At 34.5% G+C, this 18,740-nt stretch overlaps 2 protein-coding genes and 1 long non-coding RNA gene across 10 annotated transcripts; 1 reads left to right on the top strand and 2 right to left on the bottom strand.

Moving 5' to 3' along the window:
* The first annotated feature begins 463 nt into the window (after window positions 1-463).
* Window positions 464-4,791, top strand: LOC112728135 (topless-related protein 1). Of its 6 annotated transcripts, none has more exons than XM_072209669.1 (11): window positions 464-1,182; window positions 1,348-2,391; window positions 2,590-2,611; window positions 2,764-2,883; window positions 3,000-3,125; window positions 3,242-3,351; window positions 3,462-3,627; window positions 3,746-3,855; window positions 3,951-4,020; window positions 4,123-4,196; window positions 4,507-4,791. In XM_072209669.1, exons 5-11 carry the CDS (start codon window positions 3,029-3,031, stop codon window positions 4,570-4,572), a joined length of 693 nt encoding a protein of 230 aa, XP_072065770.1. In that variant the 5' UTR covers window positions 464-1,182; window positions 1,348-2,391; window positions 2,590-2,611; window positions 2,764-2,883; window positions 3,000-3,028; the 3' UTR covers window positions 4,573-4,791. The 6 variants fall into 6 exon arrangements, with proteins under 6 accessions (XP_072065770.1, XP_072065767.1, XP_072065765.1 ...); XM_072209666.1 differs by having other exon boundaries at window positions 2,981-3,125; XM_072209664.1 differs by having other exon boundaries at window positions 1,348-1,445; window positions 1,690-2,883; window positions 2,981-3,125.
* A 1,014-nt stretch (window positions 4,792-5,805) lies between these two features.
* Window positions 5,806-7,074, bottom strand: LOC112729385 (uncharacterized). Its single transcript, XR_003166512.3, has 2 exons — window positions 6,764-7,074; window positions 5,806-6,078 (listed from the first exon to the last, which is right to left on the bottom strand). It is a non-coding gene; the product is annotated as an uncharacterized lncRNA (long non-coding RNA).
* A 3,950-nt stretch (window positions 7,075-11,024) lies between these two features.
* LOC112730485 (uncharacterized) lies at window positions 11,025-17,882 on the bottom strand. Of its 3 annotated transcripts, XM_072210193.1 has the most exons (14): window positions 17,861-17,882; window positions 17,733-17,795; window positions 17,408-17,492; window positions 17,143-17,264; window positions 16,966-17,009; window positions 16,041-16,576; window positions 15,551-15,622; window positions 13,400-13,490; window positions 12,844-13,216; window positions 12,496-12,731; window positions 11,997-12,212; window positions 11,785-11,877; window positions 11,594-11,695; window positions 11,025-11,499 (listed from the first exon to the last, which is right to left on the bottom strand). In XM_072210193.1, exons 8-14 carry the CDS (start codon window positions 13,478-13,480, stop codon window positions 11,095-11,097), a joined length of 1,506 nt encoding a protein of 501 aa, XP_072066294.1. In that variant the 5' UTR covers window positions 13,481-13,490; window positions 15,551-15,622; window positions 16,041-16,576; window positions 16,966-17,009; window positions 17,143-17,264; window positions 17,408-17,492; window positions 17,733-17,795; window positions 17,861-17,882; the 3' UTR covers window positions 11,025-11,094. The 3 variants fall into 3 exon arrangements, with proteins under 3 accessions (XP_072066294.1, XP_072066293.1, XP_072066292.1); XM_072210192.1 differs by lacking the exons at window positions 17,733-17,795; window positions 17,861-17,882 and having other exon boundaries at window positions 16,041-17,009; window positions 17,207-17,280; window positions 17,408-17,439; XM_072210191.1 differs by lacking the exons at window positions 17,733-17,795; window positions 17,861-17,882 and having other exon boundaries at window positions 16,041-17,280; window positions 17,408-17,482.
* Between the last annotated feature and the right edge of the window lie 858 nt (window positions 17,883-18,740).

Raw genomic sequence — 18,740 nt, 5'->3', positions numbered from 1 at the left:
TTATAAAAATACTAATATTATCACTACAACATTTTTTGTCTATTGCAACATATGTTCAAAACAACACTTTAAAAATGTTGTCTAAAATATATATAGACAATACTTTATACTAGTGACAAAAAAATAGAACTATAACAACATATTTTAAATCAACACACTATAAGTGATGTCTTTGATAAATTAAAAAACACTTATTAAGTGTTGCCCCATCAAATATACAGAAGCAATTATTATAAAGTTAATATCTTACTTTTTATAAGAGTTGTCTTTAAATTTATTTTAAACTTTATTTTTAAGTGTTGTCTAAAGTTTTTAATGCCTCTTCTAAAAAATAAATTTTATCTTTAATACATATTTTAACTTTGATTATCATTTTCTATCAATTTTAAAATAAAACAAATCCAACTTAATAACAAAAAATAAAATAAAATACAAAATTAATTACGATTAGAAGATCAGAGGATTAGGGTTCTCCATTGCACGGGAAAAAGAGAAGACAGAAGGAAAAAATGCACGGTGAGGGGAGAGAGACAGAGAGTGATAAAGAGAAGAAAAGAAAGGGAGAACTGCCATCAAACGAGGAAGAAGAGAAAGAAGGAGAAGAAGATGACGGAGAGAGAAGTTGCCACCGCCACTTTCTTCACCTCCAGCACCGTCTCTGCCTTGCGCTGTTGTTGTTGTTTCTACCTTGCGCTGCCAGATCTGCCACTACTGTAATCCCTCTTCTCTGCTCGTCGTCGTCATGTTTCTCATTACTCGAGCTCACGCCTTGTTCTGCTCTGCTCCGTCGTGTTTTTCTGCTCGCGCCTTTCTGAAACCTTTGCTCTGCTCCGCCGTGGTGCCGTGCTCTATCCTCTCAGGCAAATCAACAACTCTCCGCCGTTCTCCTCTTTCACTCAAGCCTCTCGCCTCAGCCTTGGTCCTCAGCATCTCTTCCTCCATCGTCGTCGTTGAAGGCTTGTAGATTGATTTTACATACTACTTGATTAATTTAGTTGAATTAATAACAATAGTTCCAGTATACATCTCTCTCTCTCTCCACGCACATCTCTTTCAGTTTAATCAATTGAAGAAGCTCACATAATCCTTTTCTTCTTTTCATTATTTTTGCAGTTTCGAGCTCGATCATGTCGAAGGACAAAGACTTTACCGATTTGTCGCTCACCTTCAAATACCTCTTAGGTTTGATTTAAATTGTTGTTTCTTTTTTGAGTAATCACAATTTAGCAATGTGATTATAGTTTAATTGTTTCATAATTTTTATAAAATAGTATTGCATTCTTAGGTTTGTATTTTGTTGTTCTGTTTTGTGTTTGGGAGTGCTTAGTTGCCAATCTTTGAACACAGGCATCTTATGGCTCTGTGTTTTCCTCTGAAGATTATCAAAGAAGTGTTACTAATGGTGAGCTTCAAAAAAAGATGAATGATGAAAAAAAGATTACAAGGTGCTGCACTTGCTCTATTCTGTTTATTTTTAAGAACATTGTCTTACTCCTCTACACAATCAGTGGTTTGAGTTATCTTCAGTTTATTTATCAATAAAAAGTTTGGAAATATTGATAGTGCACTAATTATATATAACTAATTCACATGAATTAATTTTTATGGGAGAATCGATTTCCCTCTGTTCTTCACAATGCACATTCATGTATGGCATTTTACTAAGCTGATGAAAAGCTTTTTTGTTAGCTGAAACTTCTGCTCTTCTCCGCCATTTTGAAATCTCTTCTCTGCCATTTTGAAATCTCTGACTTGCACTGCCATTGCCATTTCTACCTGCGCTGCCGGATCCGCCGCTGCTGTAATCCCTCTTTTCCGCCTTGCGCTACCTGAGTCGTCTCTGGTCGTCATCGCTGCTTGATGGTTGTCGTCGGCTCGCCAATGCCTCACGTCCTCGCTGCTCTGCCTGAGCTGTCTCTGCTGTAATCCTTACTGCTCGCTGTAATCATGTCTTAGGTTAGGATTTTTTCTCCTCTGTAATCTTAGGAAGCTAATTCTATTCTCAAATTGGGGAAATTGAGGAATGTGTTTAGGATGTATATATGTTCTTTGAGAGGGTCTAGTGTATGTGCTTATTGAATATGCTTTTTCGAGTTGCTAGCATATAATGCTATGCTTTGAGGTTCGAGGCCCAAACATGTTCAGAAACAACTGTATGTACTGTGTATTTTTCCTTTTCTTTCTATTTTCACTTTCATCATCATGATGTGTGTATTTTCTGAATTTCTTGTGCTGAATTTTCAATGTTTTTCCTAGCTTGTGGTTAGTACGGGCAACAGCAGAAGCTTTCAGAGTTGCTGATGCTCCTGCCAAGGTTTTCTTTCTTCTGATGAAAAACACTGAGGAGATTTTTTCATTTTGCGCACAAATCTTCAAGTTCCAGGTTCAGTGGTATTAATTTCTTAAATTCTGAGCTAAGTGATATACATATAGTGGTCTAAGTGTTTGGCAATTAACTTAATTGAACATAACTTGTATAAAAAATGTATTGCTTTTCTATAACAGTATAGCTTTAAGATAATACTGTTATATTGAAGAGATTTTATGCATCTCAATAATAAAAACTAAGCTTCATTGGTATATGTGCAGGTTACTTGTGGTAGCAGCTGAGGTAATCAGTGGATATGTTATCCTTTGCCTTCCCTTCTTATATGTTTTAATGTTTGCATTGTACGACCATATGCTCTGGTACCAAGGTTTTCTATTTATGATCCTTGATATAGTAATATACTAACTAACTAAATGTCAAGTTTCACCTTTCAGTGATTTGTGGATCACTCATGTGGACAACCCAATGGTGCAAGAGCTCCATCTCCTGCTAATAATCCACTACTAGGATCCTTGCCAAAGGCTGGAGGGTTTCCTCCTCTTGGTGCACATGGGGTGGGCTACTTTACTGATTTGGTTTTGTAGGCATTACATATTGTTATCTTTTGGTTCTTATTTTGGTGCTGGACTATTCTGTGGTTAATGTGTATAGCCTTTTCAACCTACTCCAGCACCTGTGCCAACACCCCTGGCTGGTTGGATGTCAAATCCTACCATTGTAGCACATGCTGTAGTTTCTGGAGGAGCCACTATAGGTCTTGGTACTGCTATAGGTCTTGGTGCACCATCAATCCCTGGTAATACATTTTCTTGCGGCCTGCTATTCTCGAGTTTGTAGTGGTTTTAACATCTAATTGGCTATGGTTCTAAATTCAATCTCTTACTTCTGACAAGTTTCATTGTCTTATTTAAGCTGCTTTGAAGGACCCTAGGACCCCTCCAACTAATCCTTCTGTTGACTACCCATCTGGAGATTCAAATCATGTCTCTAAGAGAACAAGACCAATGGGAATGTCGGATGAGGTAATCTGATAACACTTAGGGAAAAAAATCACTAGTGGTCTTGTAATTCTTATCTATACAAATTTTTACAACTCACATTTCTGGCATCAACTTTTCATCATGTTGTGCAGGTAAATCTTCCTGTCAATGTGTTGTCAGCCACGTTCCCAGGTCATGGTCATGGCCAGGCTTTTAATGCACCATATGACTTGCCAAAGACTATTATGCGGACTCTTAACCAAGATTCATCTCCTATGAGCATGGACTTCTATCCAGTTCAACAGACTATACTTCTTGGTCTGCTGCCTTTCTAAGACCTTTCAATAGTGTTTTTCACTTGAGTTAATTGTGTGTATTTGATGTTATTGTTCTCAGCTAAACATAAGTTCTTCCTTCTTTTCATGCAATGTATCAGTTGGTACAAATGTTGGGGACATTGCTTTGTGGGAAGTGGGTTCTAGGGAGTGGTTGGTCTTGAGGAATTTCAAAGTTTGGGATCTTAGTGCCTGTTCAATGCCATTTCAGGTTCCCCTTTTCTCCTTTATACATGAATTTTTATACCAAGCCCGGATACTTGTAACTTATAGTTACTGAAATAAAGCTATATATGTGTAATTCAGGCTGCTCTTATCAAAGATCCAGGTGTTTCTGTCAACCGTGTGATTTGGAGTCCAGATGGTGCTTTATTCGGTAAGTTGAAAATTTTTAAATTATTCGTTTATGATATTCTCTAATGTATACTTTCTGAAGTCAACGCAACCAATCATTAATATGACTTTGTTCAACAAACAGGAGTTGCTTACTCAAAGCACATTGTTCAAATATACTCTTATCATGGTGGCGGTGAAGTACGACAGCACCTGGAGGTAGACACAAACATTTGCATGCATACACATTGGATAATTATATCTTCTTACATTAGATTTTACTTATAACCATTTGCAATGCTTACAAAATTTATTTATTGCTTGTCAAGTATCTGTACCTTTAATTAAGGAGTGAAATTTCATTGATTGGAAGACTCTAAAAGCATGTATGTTATTCTAGTACTATTCCCTAAACCTTTATTATTATTATTTGGAATGAAAAAAACATAGCACTATTCAGAGTTGGAATTAAAAAAAAAGGTGGAATTACGAACATAACTTCCCCCCTGATTTTCTATTATTGTTACAGGCTTATAATGCTTTTGGGGAGTCTTGTGGATTGGTGATTCTGGATGTAGGGGTGAATATTATCTAGCTTTTATTTCTTGATCCTCGTTGAAAACCACCTAGATTTATGTTCATGTAACGTGTTTTTAGACTTAGTGGCAAAAATTGTGTTAGAAATTTGTTGTTACTTGTTTCCCATTTTATTGTAAATTTTAAAATAATTACACATGTATGAACAAAAAATTTTATTGTAAATTTTATTTTTTTGTATTTTTATTACAAAAGTAATTTTTATTTTTATCAAAAAGGCAATTCTTTTATTAGTTGCATATTTTGAATATTAGACAACACTTGTATGGTTGCATATCCAAAAGAAAAAGTAACACTTGTATAGGTTGCATATCCAAAAGAAAAGACAACACTTGTATAGGTTGCATATTCAAAAAAAAAAGGCAATGCTTTAAAAGGTTGTATATTCAAAACTAATAGGCAACACTTTAAAGTATTACAAATTCAAACTTATAAGCAACACATAAAAAGGGTTGAATTTTATTGCAAATAGGTAACATTTTTTAGTAGTGGTCAAAATATGAGAAAAGACAACATTATAAAAGTGTTGTCTCAAACACACCTTTGAAGTGTTGTTGTTTTTCAACCAAAGGCAACACTTACCAAGTGTTGCTCTCAAAAGCGTTGCTTTTGAAACAAAAAAGTGTTGTCTTGATCTAAGGCAACGGCTGCATATGCAACGCCGCCCAAAAACGTTGCCTTAGGTCCAAAAGTGTTGCCTCAACTTAAAAATGTTGTAGTGTATATTATATAATTATTTTTTCTAAATTTTTAGAAGTTGGACAAAACCCTATATATCTAAATACATAGTCAATAACCATACACATAATATTGATCATTTATCCGGTGACTATTTTTCTAATTAAAAAAAAAAGAAAAATGCACTATTAAAAAACATTATTTTTTAACAATAATTAAATATTAATTAACTAACTGGCTTATGTTTGTTGATAAAATATTTTAATAGTAATTATATAATTATCGATAAAAAAATTTTTAATAATTATAAAAAATATATAATTATTATTATAATAATATATAATAATAATAATAATAAATATATAATTATCATAAAAATATAAGTTAAATCAGAGCTATAGTCATAGTTGTCAGAACCGAACCGGTGATCGAACCGGTCAGATTACTGGGTCACTGGGTTATTGGTTCAACCGGTGGGTCACTGGTTGAACCGGTTAACCCGGTCCCACATAAGTAAAACGTATAAAATAGCTAAAAACTTAAAAATTAACAGTTAAAAAACATATCTCCAATAACATTTTAATAAACATTAAGTCTCAAATCCTAAAAATAAACATAATGTGAATGTGGTAACATGGCCGAGGATTCATGAAGAAGAAGATGGGTCCAACACTTCAAGCCTGCCGCTGTGGTCCCATAGAACATGCTGACATGAGCATTCATAGCCACAGAAACTATTTCATCAGCAACTCAGCAAACAATGAGCTGAATCTTAATAGATATGGCTCCCTACAAGTTGTTCCTTCTGGACATACTATCAAGTCACCTGTTTTCCACACACCAAATCACAATCTTGTTTTCTATCCCTTGTGAGTCTAACAATCCTAATTGGAGCTATGAACTCTGACACCTTACTCAAGCTATATGTGACTGCAATCAAAGGCTTAGCCAAACAAGTGCTTAAAAAAACAGGATCAAGGAGTGTCCTGTGTGTGCAAACATATATAACACTAATCTCCAAGAATAATCCACAACAACAATCCACTAACTACTAAGAATAATATACAACAGCAACCAACATATATAACACTATAACAGATAACAATAACAATCTAACAACAATGGATAATCAAACAGAAAAACATGTGGAAGTATTCATGTTCTCATCTGCCAACATACAGAATCAATCTACAATAATCAATTAATTCTGACTATCAGTACTAAATCAAACAGAAAAACATGTGAAAGTAATGCCAACATACAAAAATCAAACAGAAAAACATGTGGAAGTATTGAAAACATACAAAAATCAAACAGAAATCAAAGTATCAAACATATGTGAACAACCAATTTGGGTAAATTCTAACAGAAATCAAACAGAAACCAGCATACATAATCAATCTACAATAATCAATTAATTATAAGTTTCTAACTATCAGTATTCAGTAGTAGTTCGGTAATAAATTATTGAAAATTAACTTCAAAAAATGAAAAAAATTAAAACTACATACCTGGACGGCTGGACGGCTGGACCCTGGAGGGATGGAGGGACGAGCAGAGCAGAGAAGAGGGAGACAGGAGGTGGCGACTCACGACTGACGACCTGGAGGCAGTAGGCGACGAGGAGGCGACTGCTTCTTCGCGGTGGTGAGTGGCGCACGAACTCTGGCTGAAGCTGCTGGCTGCTGGCTGCTGGGTCTCCGCGCCGGCGACGAACTGAAGCAGAGTAGCAGACTCTCTATCTCTCAGCTGTCAGCTCTCATGGCCAAAGTAACCGTTTGGGAAGGGAAAGGGGGAAACAGGGGATAGATGCAGTGAATGAGGGTATGAGACGGATGGAGGCTAGGGTTAGTTTCAGCAGCAGCTCTTTTTATTTTTATTAGGAAACGACGTCGTTTCCAGCGAAAAGGAAAAAAAAAAAAAAGGTTCGAACCGGCCCGGGTTAAATGAAACCCGCCGGTTCTCCGGTTCTTACCAAACCCGGCCGGTTCAATCCGGGTCATTCCGGTTTGATTCCTTGTCCGGTTATATGTCTCGCCCGAACCGGTTATAGCACCGGTTCACCGGTTTTCCGGTCCGACCGGCCGGGTCGGTCCGGTTCTGACAACATTGGCTATAGTACAGTCAAAATTTACTATTAAAAATGATTTTTTCGTAGTAAGAAAACACGAGTCCTTTCTCGTTGGTCAAACACAAGCTAAGAATTTATTTGCTACATGTGTATATGAACAAGGCTCAAAAAGTTGCCACAGATGGAAGCAAGTCAAGAATAACCTAACCTACAGGAGTAACTAGTAAGGTAGCAATTAAAGGGGCAGCACTGTTTTCTTCCAAGCATGTGTTTGAAGTGTGCAGAGTTATGGGCAAGGAATTAAAAGCATATCAATCAGCCAACCAGATTGACAATGAAAGAAACGCTCTTGCTCATTGTGTGGTGTGCACTTCTTTTGTCTTTTTCCGATCCAAAATGACTAAAGTCAGTATTATTTCTTTGTTAGTCTAAGAACATTATGTACCTTATTTTCATTGTATAAAAATAAATTAAAATATTAAAAAAGCTAACTCACCTCGCTTTAAGGCGGATTGACGACCGCCACACAACTAGCCTGCCTAACTTTTTTTTTTCTAAGTACTAAAATCAATTAAAATTAACTAGTAAAACATGATAAATAAAATTTTAATCATAATTCAAACACAAATAAATATTCGTTCTCAACCTACCAGAAGTTACATATGGGTGATAATGATGGATAGATAATAACTTCTTGTATTTTATGTGCGAATATATAATTTTTTGTGACAGTTAGGTAATAATTGTCACTAAATCATGATATTTTACCGTACAATCGTAAAACATCGGATAAACTCCCGCAATCTTTCTATTTAGTTGTGGTTATAAAAATCGCTACTAAATTTTTGTCATTATCGGTCGGTTTTATCCAAAATTCTAAAATTTAACTGATTATTGAACTATTTTAATTATTGATTTATTATTTTATTAGTCTAATTATAATTTAACCAAAAAATTATTTTATAATAAAATAATAAATAAATTATAAATAAACTATAATAATATTCTTAATTGCCTCAATAAAGTGAGGAATCTCAAACTTAATTTTTTTGACTGAATTAACTTTTATTGCTGTAACATATACAAAACTGAAGCATACTTTTCACAGCCACCAAACATAACTAGTAGGACTTATAGATGAATCAAGAAATAATAAAACTAAAAAATTCTGATCCTATGCAAACAAGCACAATGGCTCAAGGACGAAACAAAATTTTTTAGAATAATTCAATGACCTAAATAAAATATAAATCAACAATTCATTAAATTTAGATGATAAACATAACAACTATTTAAGTGAAAATTTATTGAATTTAGATTCATATTCAATCAGTTATAAATTCATATTTTCTTCTTCTATCAATCACAATCTAAACACAATTTCTTCTACATCAGCCTTTAATATATTAAAAAATTATGATTTATGACACAAATAATACGTCTAATTACCTTAATTTAATCTTTCTTTACCCATAGAACAAAGAATTCATGAAAAATTAATCAGACTATTATGAATCAACGCAATAGAAATAGCAAAATATATAATAAAAAAATATTTTTAAAAATAAATAAATAAAAATCAGACCGTAGAGAAAAATAGATTTATCTTACATTTTAAGGCTTAAATAGAGATAAAAGATTTATGATGAATACACACATATGTATTATTATCGGTAAATACTTCTTGATTGATACCGTCATCCATAATTGAAATCAATAAATGATCAAGACAATCCCAATCTAAACACAATTAAATCACAAAACAGTAAAACACAGCGCAACAAAACTAGCAGCACATCACTAATCATGATCAATAATCAAAATTCAATAATCAATTAACACAAGACCTTGAATAATCAATCATCAGCAAAATAATTATTCAATAAAAAATTAAGAACACACAAAATAGCTACACAGCAGAACCAGAGTAACATGGCAGAACTAGAGCTCATTCAATAAAAAATCAAAACACAAAAAAATAGCAACACAACAAAATTAGAGCTCATCAGTAATCAAAGAATCATTCAATAAAAAATTAAAACACAAAAACATTTAAATAATCATTGAACAATGCATAAAAAAAACGCAAAAAAAGTGAGCAGTGAACTGACCATCGAAGTCTGGGTCTTTTAGTAGGGTGTGTTGTCGTGACAAACGACACCGACCACACGACGGTAAGAAGGACAGCGAGAAGATGAAGACGACGGATGGGTCGAGCTCACGAAAGGAGAGAGCAGGGGTTGGAGACTTCAAGAACATGACGAGGAGGGAAGGGTTGCGTGCGACAAACGATGGCAGTGGCTTGACGGACAGACGACGGTAGTAGCTCAACGACACACGGACGGACGACGGCTAAGGATAGGGTTTTTAACTTTATCTTTGGTTGAGAGGACTTTGAGGTTGAGTTGAGTTTTGAAGAATGGAGAAGGAGAAAGAAGGAGCTCAACACTATTGATTATTGAAGCTTTTTTTTTTGTTATAAAGAAATTAAATAGCGTCGTTTTGGAAGAATCGGCTGATTTTCAGTCCGATCTGATCGGCCGATTCAACAGTTCATAGCCGATTTTAGTGACACCAATTTTACCATACAGATTAAACTGTCTTAATTAACTTTTGATTCATGGCTGGATTGGTTCAACCAGTTAATCAAATCTGATTTTCAGAATCATAAATTTTACCATAGTGTTTGCAGTTGTTCCTGAGTGTCACCATTGATGATTAAGGATTTTTTTTCTTTCCTTTTGGTTTAATTTTTAACAATTTGGCATCATCTTAAAAATACGTCACAAAAATTTTTTTATTCATTTTTTTAAATTTTAATTTAGTTCATTTATCTTATCTAAATAATAAGCTCATTATATATATATATATAAAATATTAAATTTTATCTAGCAACAATATATTTAACCTTTTAGGATGAATTTCCATTTCTAAATATTTAATCAAATTCCTATCATCTAACAAATTTAATAATTGATTAAATAACTTATAAAATAAAATATATTTATAATGTTTTTTATTTAATGATATATGTAATTTTTAATCAAGTTTAATTTTAATACATTGATACTATTAAAAAATTATACAGTTATTGATCGAATCAAATTCACATGTATTTAAATAATTTTTAAATAACAACTTTAAAAATAAATATTTTTACTAATATAATAACATACACTACAACAAAAACGCCATTTAGCGGCGGTTTTGAACCGCCGCAAAAAATTTCGCGGCGGTTTTGAACCGCCGCAAAACATTTCGCGGCGGTTCTTGAGAACGCCAGAAGACAGGGCACGGCAAAACGGATTGCGGCGGTTTTAGTCAACCGCTTGAATAACCGCCGCAAAATGCCATTTAGGTTTGGCGGCGGTTACTAACCGCCGCAGTATGTGAAGGAAAATTGCTACTAACGAATTTGCCGCTAAATGTCGCGCAGAAAAAGAATTTTAAAGTTTTGCGGCGGTTTCAAAACCGCCGCCAAATTCAAATTTTCCATTATAATTTTAAATTTTCTACTATTTTGCCTATTTTGACAGAATGCTTATTAAACTTTAATTTTTTTACTTTTTAACTAATTTAAACAAATTTAAACTAAGTAAAACAGCTCAATTAACATAACAAACCAGATTAAAGTTATGCAAACATAACATATATAACGAAATTGTCATAATATCATCCAAAATAAAGTAAGAATGCACAACTTGGATAAAATAAGCCTAACGTACTAAACCAACTTAAATGTAAACAGTATCCAAAACCATCAATTGAAATTCAAGATTTTTGTTGCGGGTTGTGATTTCCAGATGCAGATGGCCCTGCGCATGACGAGTCCGGTGTACCGCCCACAAAAGCCAGCTCTTCAGCAATCTCAACTGGCAAATTGCCTCCTAACTGTTGGACTACATATCCCAAGACCTTATGTATTGACTGTCTCTTCGCCCGCTCTTCTTCTAACTTAGTCGTCAATTCTGCAATCATCCTCTTATTCTCTGCATTCGACTCTGCAGAACCCGACGGTTGTCCAGCAGCGTTACCAAAGACTTGGGTGGGACATGGTCCAGCACCTAGGGCACGAACTCGTCCTGGGTGCTCCTTTCCGAGAACTTGTGCTAGCGAGTCATTCTGTGAAATGTGCTTAGAGGATCCATCCTGCCTCTCAACATTCGCAATTGCTTCCTACAAATATACAACATTGGAAAGAAAGAAGTTAACAGTAGCACCATATATACAGTAAGCTATATATTGCTTCAAATTTTCAAACATGACTTACACTAACAACACGTGCATCAGGGTGGATATACGAGCCATCTCTTTTCTTATGAGTTATGATAAACAACTCTCCTCTACCAACAGGCCTTCCTTGCTCTCTCTTCTATATCGTTGATATTGACACAATTTAGTAAACAACAACATTTTCCAAGAAGCATAATCAAAATCTTAATGCAAATGATGACTTATTACCACTTCGTCTTTTTTTCTTGCCAAGGTTTTGGAGCCCCCAGTATGTGTGTAAAGTTGCTTGCTCCGATTTAAAGTGTTCTGTTTACACTTTTTCTATGAACAAATAACAAAACAAATGCAGATGAGAAAGATATGATGAATATCAACTGTAAGGGAATTACTATGTATACATATGTTTTTATGTGGAAATAATAGAATATACCAAGGCTTACCTGCGTTTCTTCATTCAGGCGATAGTCAACGAACTTTTTCCAATCATTTTTGTCTATTCCTTTCGGGTGATGCTGAAGATTTTCCTCATAAGTCCTTAGTTGTTTGTAACACCTATGAAACAAGTGGTGCCTTGAATCCTTCCAGTTCTTTTCTATCCTCTTCAAAATATCACGCTTTATTTTTCCTCCGGCATCGTCCTCATAGTAAAAGACCCGCTGCAATTAGTTTACATTGTCATTAACGAAGACCAACAAACAAGTATAAGATTGATATATTTAAGAAATGCCACAACCATTACAGGCTAATTTAAATTGTTGAAGTATGACCCTCAAATCCAGTACAAGCAGTCGCAATTACGTATAAATGAGAAGTGTTTAAATGATGATGTGAAAAACACAATATAAAAATATTTCTAACCATATAAATTACCCATGCAAAAGACCTAAAAAAAAAACCGAAAACTAAAATTGCTTAAATTGTAGAAGCTTAAAGTTCTACCTTAAGCATGTCGTACGCATGATCCCTCTTTGCTTTGCTCACCAGCTTCCAACTTTCTAAGTGTATGGGGAACCGGGAATAATCCGCACCCAAACTCCCTATGAAACCACTCAGTAATCCTGCCGCCTGACCAATCGGTTGCAGCTCACTGTTAAACTGGAGTACTATCTTCGTATTGGAAGGGAGGCCTATAGCCTCCTTCACGCTCAGCTTAGAAACTTTTCTCACACCGTCCTCTAAGATGTGTATGGGAAACAAAATTACTCTCTAATCATTGCACAAAAGAAAAATAGAAGTAAAGGACTATAAATATCACTGTTTACGAAAATGGGAGGAAAAATTGTTTACCGATAACAGTAACTTCCCAGAAATCTGTATCTTTGGCTTTCTTGTTGTTATGCTGACCTTCGACTTCTTGGGCAGCAAACAAGTCGTCGATGTGGTCATCAAACGACAGAACTTCATCCTCCTCTGGGTCGTAATCCTCATCCCCTAATTCATGATCAGCCACTTCCACGCGATGCCGAGTCTCTATGTTGTCTGTTGGAGTTTGAGGTTCATCAGCAGTACTCGATTGTGCATTCCTATGGTCGATGCGCGGTGCACGAAATGGTTCATTCATACGTGAAGCCGGAGCTTTATTAGCTGAGGATGATATTGGAGGAACCCTATCACGTGGTTCCTCCCGCGATGTCTGAGCTCCTCTAGTCGTGGTCCCAACCTTAACGCAATGTGAAACCATTTGGAATTATATCTTAGAAAACGAATTAATATTGAGAATTATTTTATTTTATAAACTAATAATTTTGCAGGGAGATGAATTAATGGGGTTCGATGATACAATTGAAGGTCATATAATTTTCACATAAGGTTACGTCAAGAAATGTTAACCACAAACACTAACCGTTGTCTCTTCAGTACTTGCATTAGTTCTGGCATCTTTCGGGGGTTCCCGTATAATGTTGTACCTTGGTTTCCTAGGCATCCTTACAAACCTATATAGAAAACAATATTAGTAGTCACATGACAAACACAGCATAAAAAAATGCTTAAAACAAATAGAGAATACACATTATACCCCAAAAAATAGGGAATAAAAAATTATGCAATCTATATGGAACACAATAAGACACATTACATGATACATCATAAACTGATAGAATATTAGAATTAAGTTTTTTTAAATAATTTAACAAAATAATCAACTAAGTCTAATTAAATTAGTTTAAAATAAAAAACATTAATTTGTTTTAATGTTAACACCAAACCTAAGAGTTATAGAAAGGTATGTATAAATGAAGAAGGAGGCTAATAACAATACATGCAGCATCAATGTTGAATTTAACATGCACTATAAGAAAAACACCCATTCAGGTACACTTGAAAAGTGTAGCCAAAAGTGAAAAAAAAATGATGCCTTAGGCTACGGCTACGCTTTTTGGGCTACGGCTACGCTTTTTGGGGTGATTCCTATTCGGCCGTTGCCTATTCTCAAAGGCTACGCTTTTCTGCACCAAGGGCTACGCTTTTGGCGTTTGGGAATAGGCTACGCTTTTCAAGTGATGCTGTGCAGGACCAAAGGCTACGCTTTTCAGCTTCCATTTTTACTAGAATAGGCTACGCTTCTCAACACTATTGCATCACCTGTCAAGCGTAGCCACATTATATTCCATGGCTACTTTTTATAAGTGTAGCCTTAGGTCCCTTGTTTTTTTTTTTTTTGGTATACTATAGCTACTGTATATAAGTGTAGCCTTAGGTCCCTTATTATTATTTTTATTTAATATATATATATATATATATATATATATATATATATATATAATAATTCTGCATTTTTAATTAAATGAGTTAAATATTATAAAATAAAAATAAATACATAATTATACTAAATAATTTTTTTAAATAATAAAAATTATCTGTAACCAAAATATATTTATAATAATGATCCAAAAGTACTAGAATAATGTTAATTTTAAATATTCATACATCTCATATTAAAATAAACATAGCCATATCAAAATAACTATGATATCACTTAGAATTTACTACTAATACTCTATAAAAAATTAAAATATTATATCCTACATAAGTATCTTCTAATAAAAGTCATTAGTCAACTATACATGTATCCATTCCCAACACTACTCTATCTTAGCCAATAAATCACAATAATAATCAACTTAATCTTCATTATCATCATCCTCAATATTATCCTGCATAATTATATAGAAAAGTAATTAGAAAAATATTTATAATGACATTCGCGATTATAAAAAAAGTAGTGTTTCACAAATCCAAAATTAGAATTCAAAGATAAAAAAAGTATAAGCTATAAACCATAAGATAAAGAGCTATAATTTAAAAAATCATCACCCTAGCAGCTAGACAAAAATCCCCTACCTCCCACCACAATGCCAGAATCAGAACTGTTGCCACAAAGTTTCCCTATTCTCTTCACATTTGAAAAGTTAAACTCTCCTACACAAGCCAATCTTCAATTATTACTCCTCCAACTACTACTACTACATGCAGCAGCAACATATAGAACATGATTAGGACTAGCACCTAAAAAATAAAATTTTAATATATTATTATCATGTTATACATACTATATCTGCTGTTGTAACATTTTTTTTTTAATTAAAACTAATAACTTTAATTTGAAAATACTAATACTATAAGTCTATAACCATAGCTAGTATTATTTGCTTTTTATCGGCAGATGAATAAAAAAATAGGGAAAAATTCATATATACCAACTCATCCCATGTTTCTAGTTCATGGTGAAAATAAAAGAACCAAAAATAGCAATACAACTTTCAGCCATAGCAAACGGAAGTGCACAAAATTAGAAATACAACAACCAGAATTGTACAAACAATTTTCAGCCACAAACAAATGGAAGTGACACACATATCATTGCAAGAAGTCAGAGGAGGAGATATGTACTCAGTTTTACAGGGGAACAAAGTGAAACAGAACCAATAAACCAACCAAACTAGCAATTAGCAGTTGAATAATTTTCTTTTTCCAACCAAGCATAAATCAGCACCTTAGTCGTAGCTTCCAGGCTTACAAGGTCTAAGTGGAAGTCAAGCAGTCCAGGCGACCTATCAGCTAGAACCTAGAGCCAAAATAGCAAAATGGAAAGAAGGTAAGTGATCAAATAATATATTCCTTTATTGCGGATCTTGCATAAATTAAATAAATAAATAGTAATCCATAAACTATAATTTTACGTTAGACAAGATCTATCAGCCCTTCTGGATTTGTGACCGATAACCCTTCAAGCCAACAAGCAATGAATTGTATAAGGAACACATTTAATCAACAATTCTAATTCCCTAAACTAACCACAGATCTGGAACTAGTTAGACAATCACAGACATTGATAAAACTATTATTTCCTCTAACAGCAAGAAATCATCATTAATTCATTATTTATTGATGGCATCAATTGAATAAAACAAGCAAAATAGAAACTGCATATCACTAAATCCAGTTGTGTAAATACTACTAAATAGCCAAGTAAAACACTGCACCTAAAATCCGAGGGCCCATTTTCTCTCAACAGGGATCTGTGGTCACATTCCTACTTGATAGTCCATATAACCTGGAAGGTACCCAGCAACTGGAGAAGAAACTTCACTGGAATGATTATGATTGAAACCAGCATCCTAAACAGTTACATTATAAAACCAAAAATAAGCTTTGCACAATATCCTATTTGAAAAGAGAAAACAAAGAAATCTAATACCAAGAACAGAAAATCTACAACTCCGGCACAAAATCCATAAGAACTCGGTTCTAGCTAGAAAGATAGATTCCATCACATGGAGTGTAGAAAGAAATACTGGGCTGCTTCCCATTTGACATGGGTATAAAGTTAGAAGCAAGTTAAACAGTCAGATCACTTCATTTAAGATGGACAAGTGAAGAGATCTTGAGCAATTAGAGAAGAAAGAAACCCACCATAGTCTCTCAAACTATTTGACATAGCAATCGCAACAGCACTCAACAGCCTGCTAGCCTCTGGTGCATCAAGAACTACACCACTTGCACTTTGAGGAGCAATGAGCTAGTGATATACAAGACATTAATCTTTCAATGAAAAATTAGATAGTGTTAAACCATACCAAAAATTCTTTTACACCAAAACATAACTGCAGATCATAAAAAGTAAAATTTCAATAAAAAGATTTGCCTGCATCACCCAGAAGGCAAAACAAATAAACAAAATAAATTGTTAGGACCATCAGCCATCCAAAGACGATAAATTGCCTCAATTTTAGAAATGAACCTACAAAATAAATTTATTAAGTAACATAAAAGAATAATGTTATCATGATAGTAGAGTAGCATCATTTCAACACAAAGAACCATTTCTCTTACAGTAATGCTATAAAGTGTCTTGTAATTGAGATTTCATGCAAATTTGAACGAAGAGGGCTCAAAAAAAAAACAAACCTTTCCCATGAAGAAGCTATAGTGAAATCATCAAAATGCTCAAACTGCATTGACATTTGAAGAAGGAGGTAGCAAAATTAGCACTACCCCTAATACCATCATCACACGCAATAAGGAATTCACCAATTAATTAAGAAATAAGAATTTTGATTCAGTGGTGAAGGAGAAAGAGAATACCACTTCCTTTAAAACATCAATACTTTCTTTAAAAGTCTGATTTCTTCCCGTGAATGATACTCACCTCTTCAGGGAACAAATCTGGGTGTTTGGAAAATATTCTGAGCATCAAATCGTTGTATCTGGAAGAAATGGAAACTGCACAAATTAAAAGGGAAAAAGGATTATAATCAATAAAGCACAATAGATTGAAGCTATATACTAAGAGAAATGAACAAACAATAAATCCCTGAAGAAATATACAGTACAAACAATTAATTCATACGTTCCAATAACATTATTAATCCTGTCAACTGCTCTCTCCCTAATTTGTGAAGCTTCCAAATTAGCGATCTAGTTCTGCTTGTGGCCTGAAATGACACCAATCAACTACAGTGAGATCAATTAGAGAGCAGAGTAGACCCCTTTATTATTTGTGAAAATAAGATAAAAAGTCTATTTAATCTATCCTTTGCTTGACGCCAAAATTATAATAGTAAAAACATGGAACAATATAAGAACAACAACAACTAATTAGAAGATTAGAAAACCTAAAATTAGACCCCAAAACCCCCAAAAATTCACAGAACCAATTGAAAATTAATACATACCATCTCCATCTCATTTAGCCATTGCAGTTCATCATCACTATCCAAATCATACACACTTTCGAACTGAAAAGTGAGAGCAAGTTAGAGAATGAGTGAGAAAGAGATGATACAGAACAGAGAATGGTTACCTGGTGACACGGGGTACTCCCTTCGAGCTCCTTGGTGGCGGAACAGCAGCCCGACGGTGGCAGAACAGCGAAGGCAACAAGCCCTAGCAATGGCGGTGGAGTTTCAGCGGCGACCGAGAACCCCCTTCTTCTCTCCTCCATCGCGTTTTCTCTCTTCCTTGAGCTCTCTTTCACTGGCGCTCGACAGCGGTGGAGCCCTAGGCGGCGTCGTCGTTTCTTTCCTTCCTTCCCTTCTCCTCTCTTCTTCTCTTCTTCTTTCTGTGCTCCCCTTTTCTGATTTCTTCTCTTTCGTGTGTGTGAGTTGAGGGAGGATGAGAGTGCGTGAGTGACGGCGTGGTGAGTGGTGAGTGACGAATATGAGTGATTGGTGGAGATGGTGAGTGGTGAGTGGTGACTGGTGATGGCGATCCCATTCTCTGATTTGGGGGTGATGAGTGGCGCGAAGAAGGGAAAAGCTAAGGGTAGTGATGATCGAGTGTTATGTTTTCAGTGGCTAAGGATTATGTTTTTTTATTTGGCTAAGTGTTTGTATGCGTTGTATCATTTGGTGAAAATTCAAAAATTTACTAAGTGTTATATATTGGGTATTTGACTTAGATACATTAGGCAACACTTTTGAAGCGCACCCAAAACTTAACAAATAGGCTACTTTTAAAAAGCGCTCTCTTTAATATAAAAGTGTACCCATAGATATTAACATACGGCTACGCTTTATAAGTGATTTCTATAATACCTAAGGCTACACTTTTTAAATGATGTCAGAATTGTGTTTCCTTTTCTCTAAAAAATAGGCAACACTGAAAAAAGCGTAGCCTATTCTATGAATAGGCTACGCTTTTCAAATGTAGCTTAAAAAAAGTGTGGCTGAATGGGTGTTTTT

This window comes from Arachis hypogaea, chromosome 12 (genome assembly GCF_003086295.3).
Source record: "Arachis hypogaea cultivar Tifrunner chromosome 12, arahy.Tifrunner.gnm2.J5K5, whole genome shotgun sequence".
NCBI classification, from domain to species: domain Eukaryota; kingdom Viridiplantae; phylum Streptophyta; class Magnoliopsida; order Fabales; family Fabaceae; genus Arachis; species Arachis hypogaea.
This window is presented reverse-complemented; position numbering and strand designations above follow the sequence as displayed.

Coding starts and splice junctions, on each gene's coding strand:
- LOC112730485 (XM_072210193.1), bottom strand. CDS start 13,480: ATGCCTAGGAAACCAAGGTACAACATTATACGGGAACCCCCGAAAGAT. Junction 13,217..13,399: donor CAAGTACTGAAGAGACAACG/GTTAGTGTTTGT, acceptor CATTGCGTTAAG/GTTGGGACCACGACTAGAGG. Junction 11,696..11,784: donor CAAGAAAAAAAGACGAAGTG/GTAATAAGTCAT, acceptor TCAACGATATAG/AAGAGAGAGCAAGGAAGGCC.
- LOC112728135 (XM_072209664.1), top strand. CDS start 3,029: ATGTCAAATCCTACCATTGTAGCACATGCTGTAGTTTCTGGAGGAGCC. Junction 3,352..3,461: donor CAATGGGAATGTCGGATGAG/GTAATCTGATAA, acceptor CATGTTGTGCAG/GTAAATCTTCCTGTCAATGT. Junction 3,856..3,950: donor CCTGTTCAATGCCATTTCAG/GTTCCCCTTTTC, acceptor TGTGTAATTCAG/GCTGCTCTTATCAAAGATCC.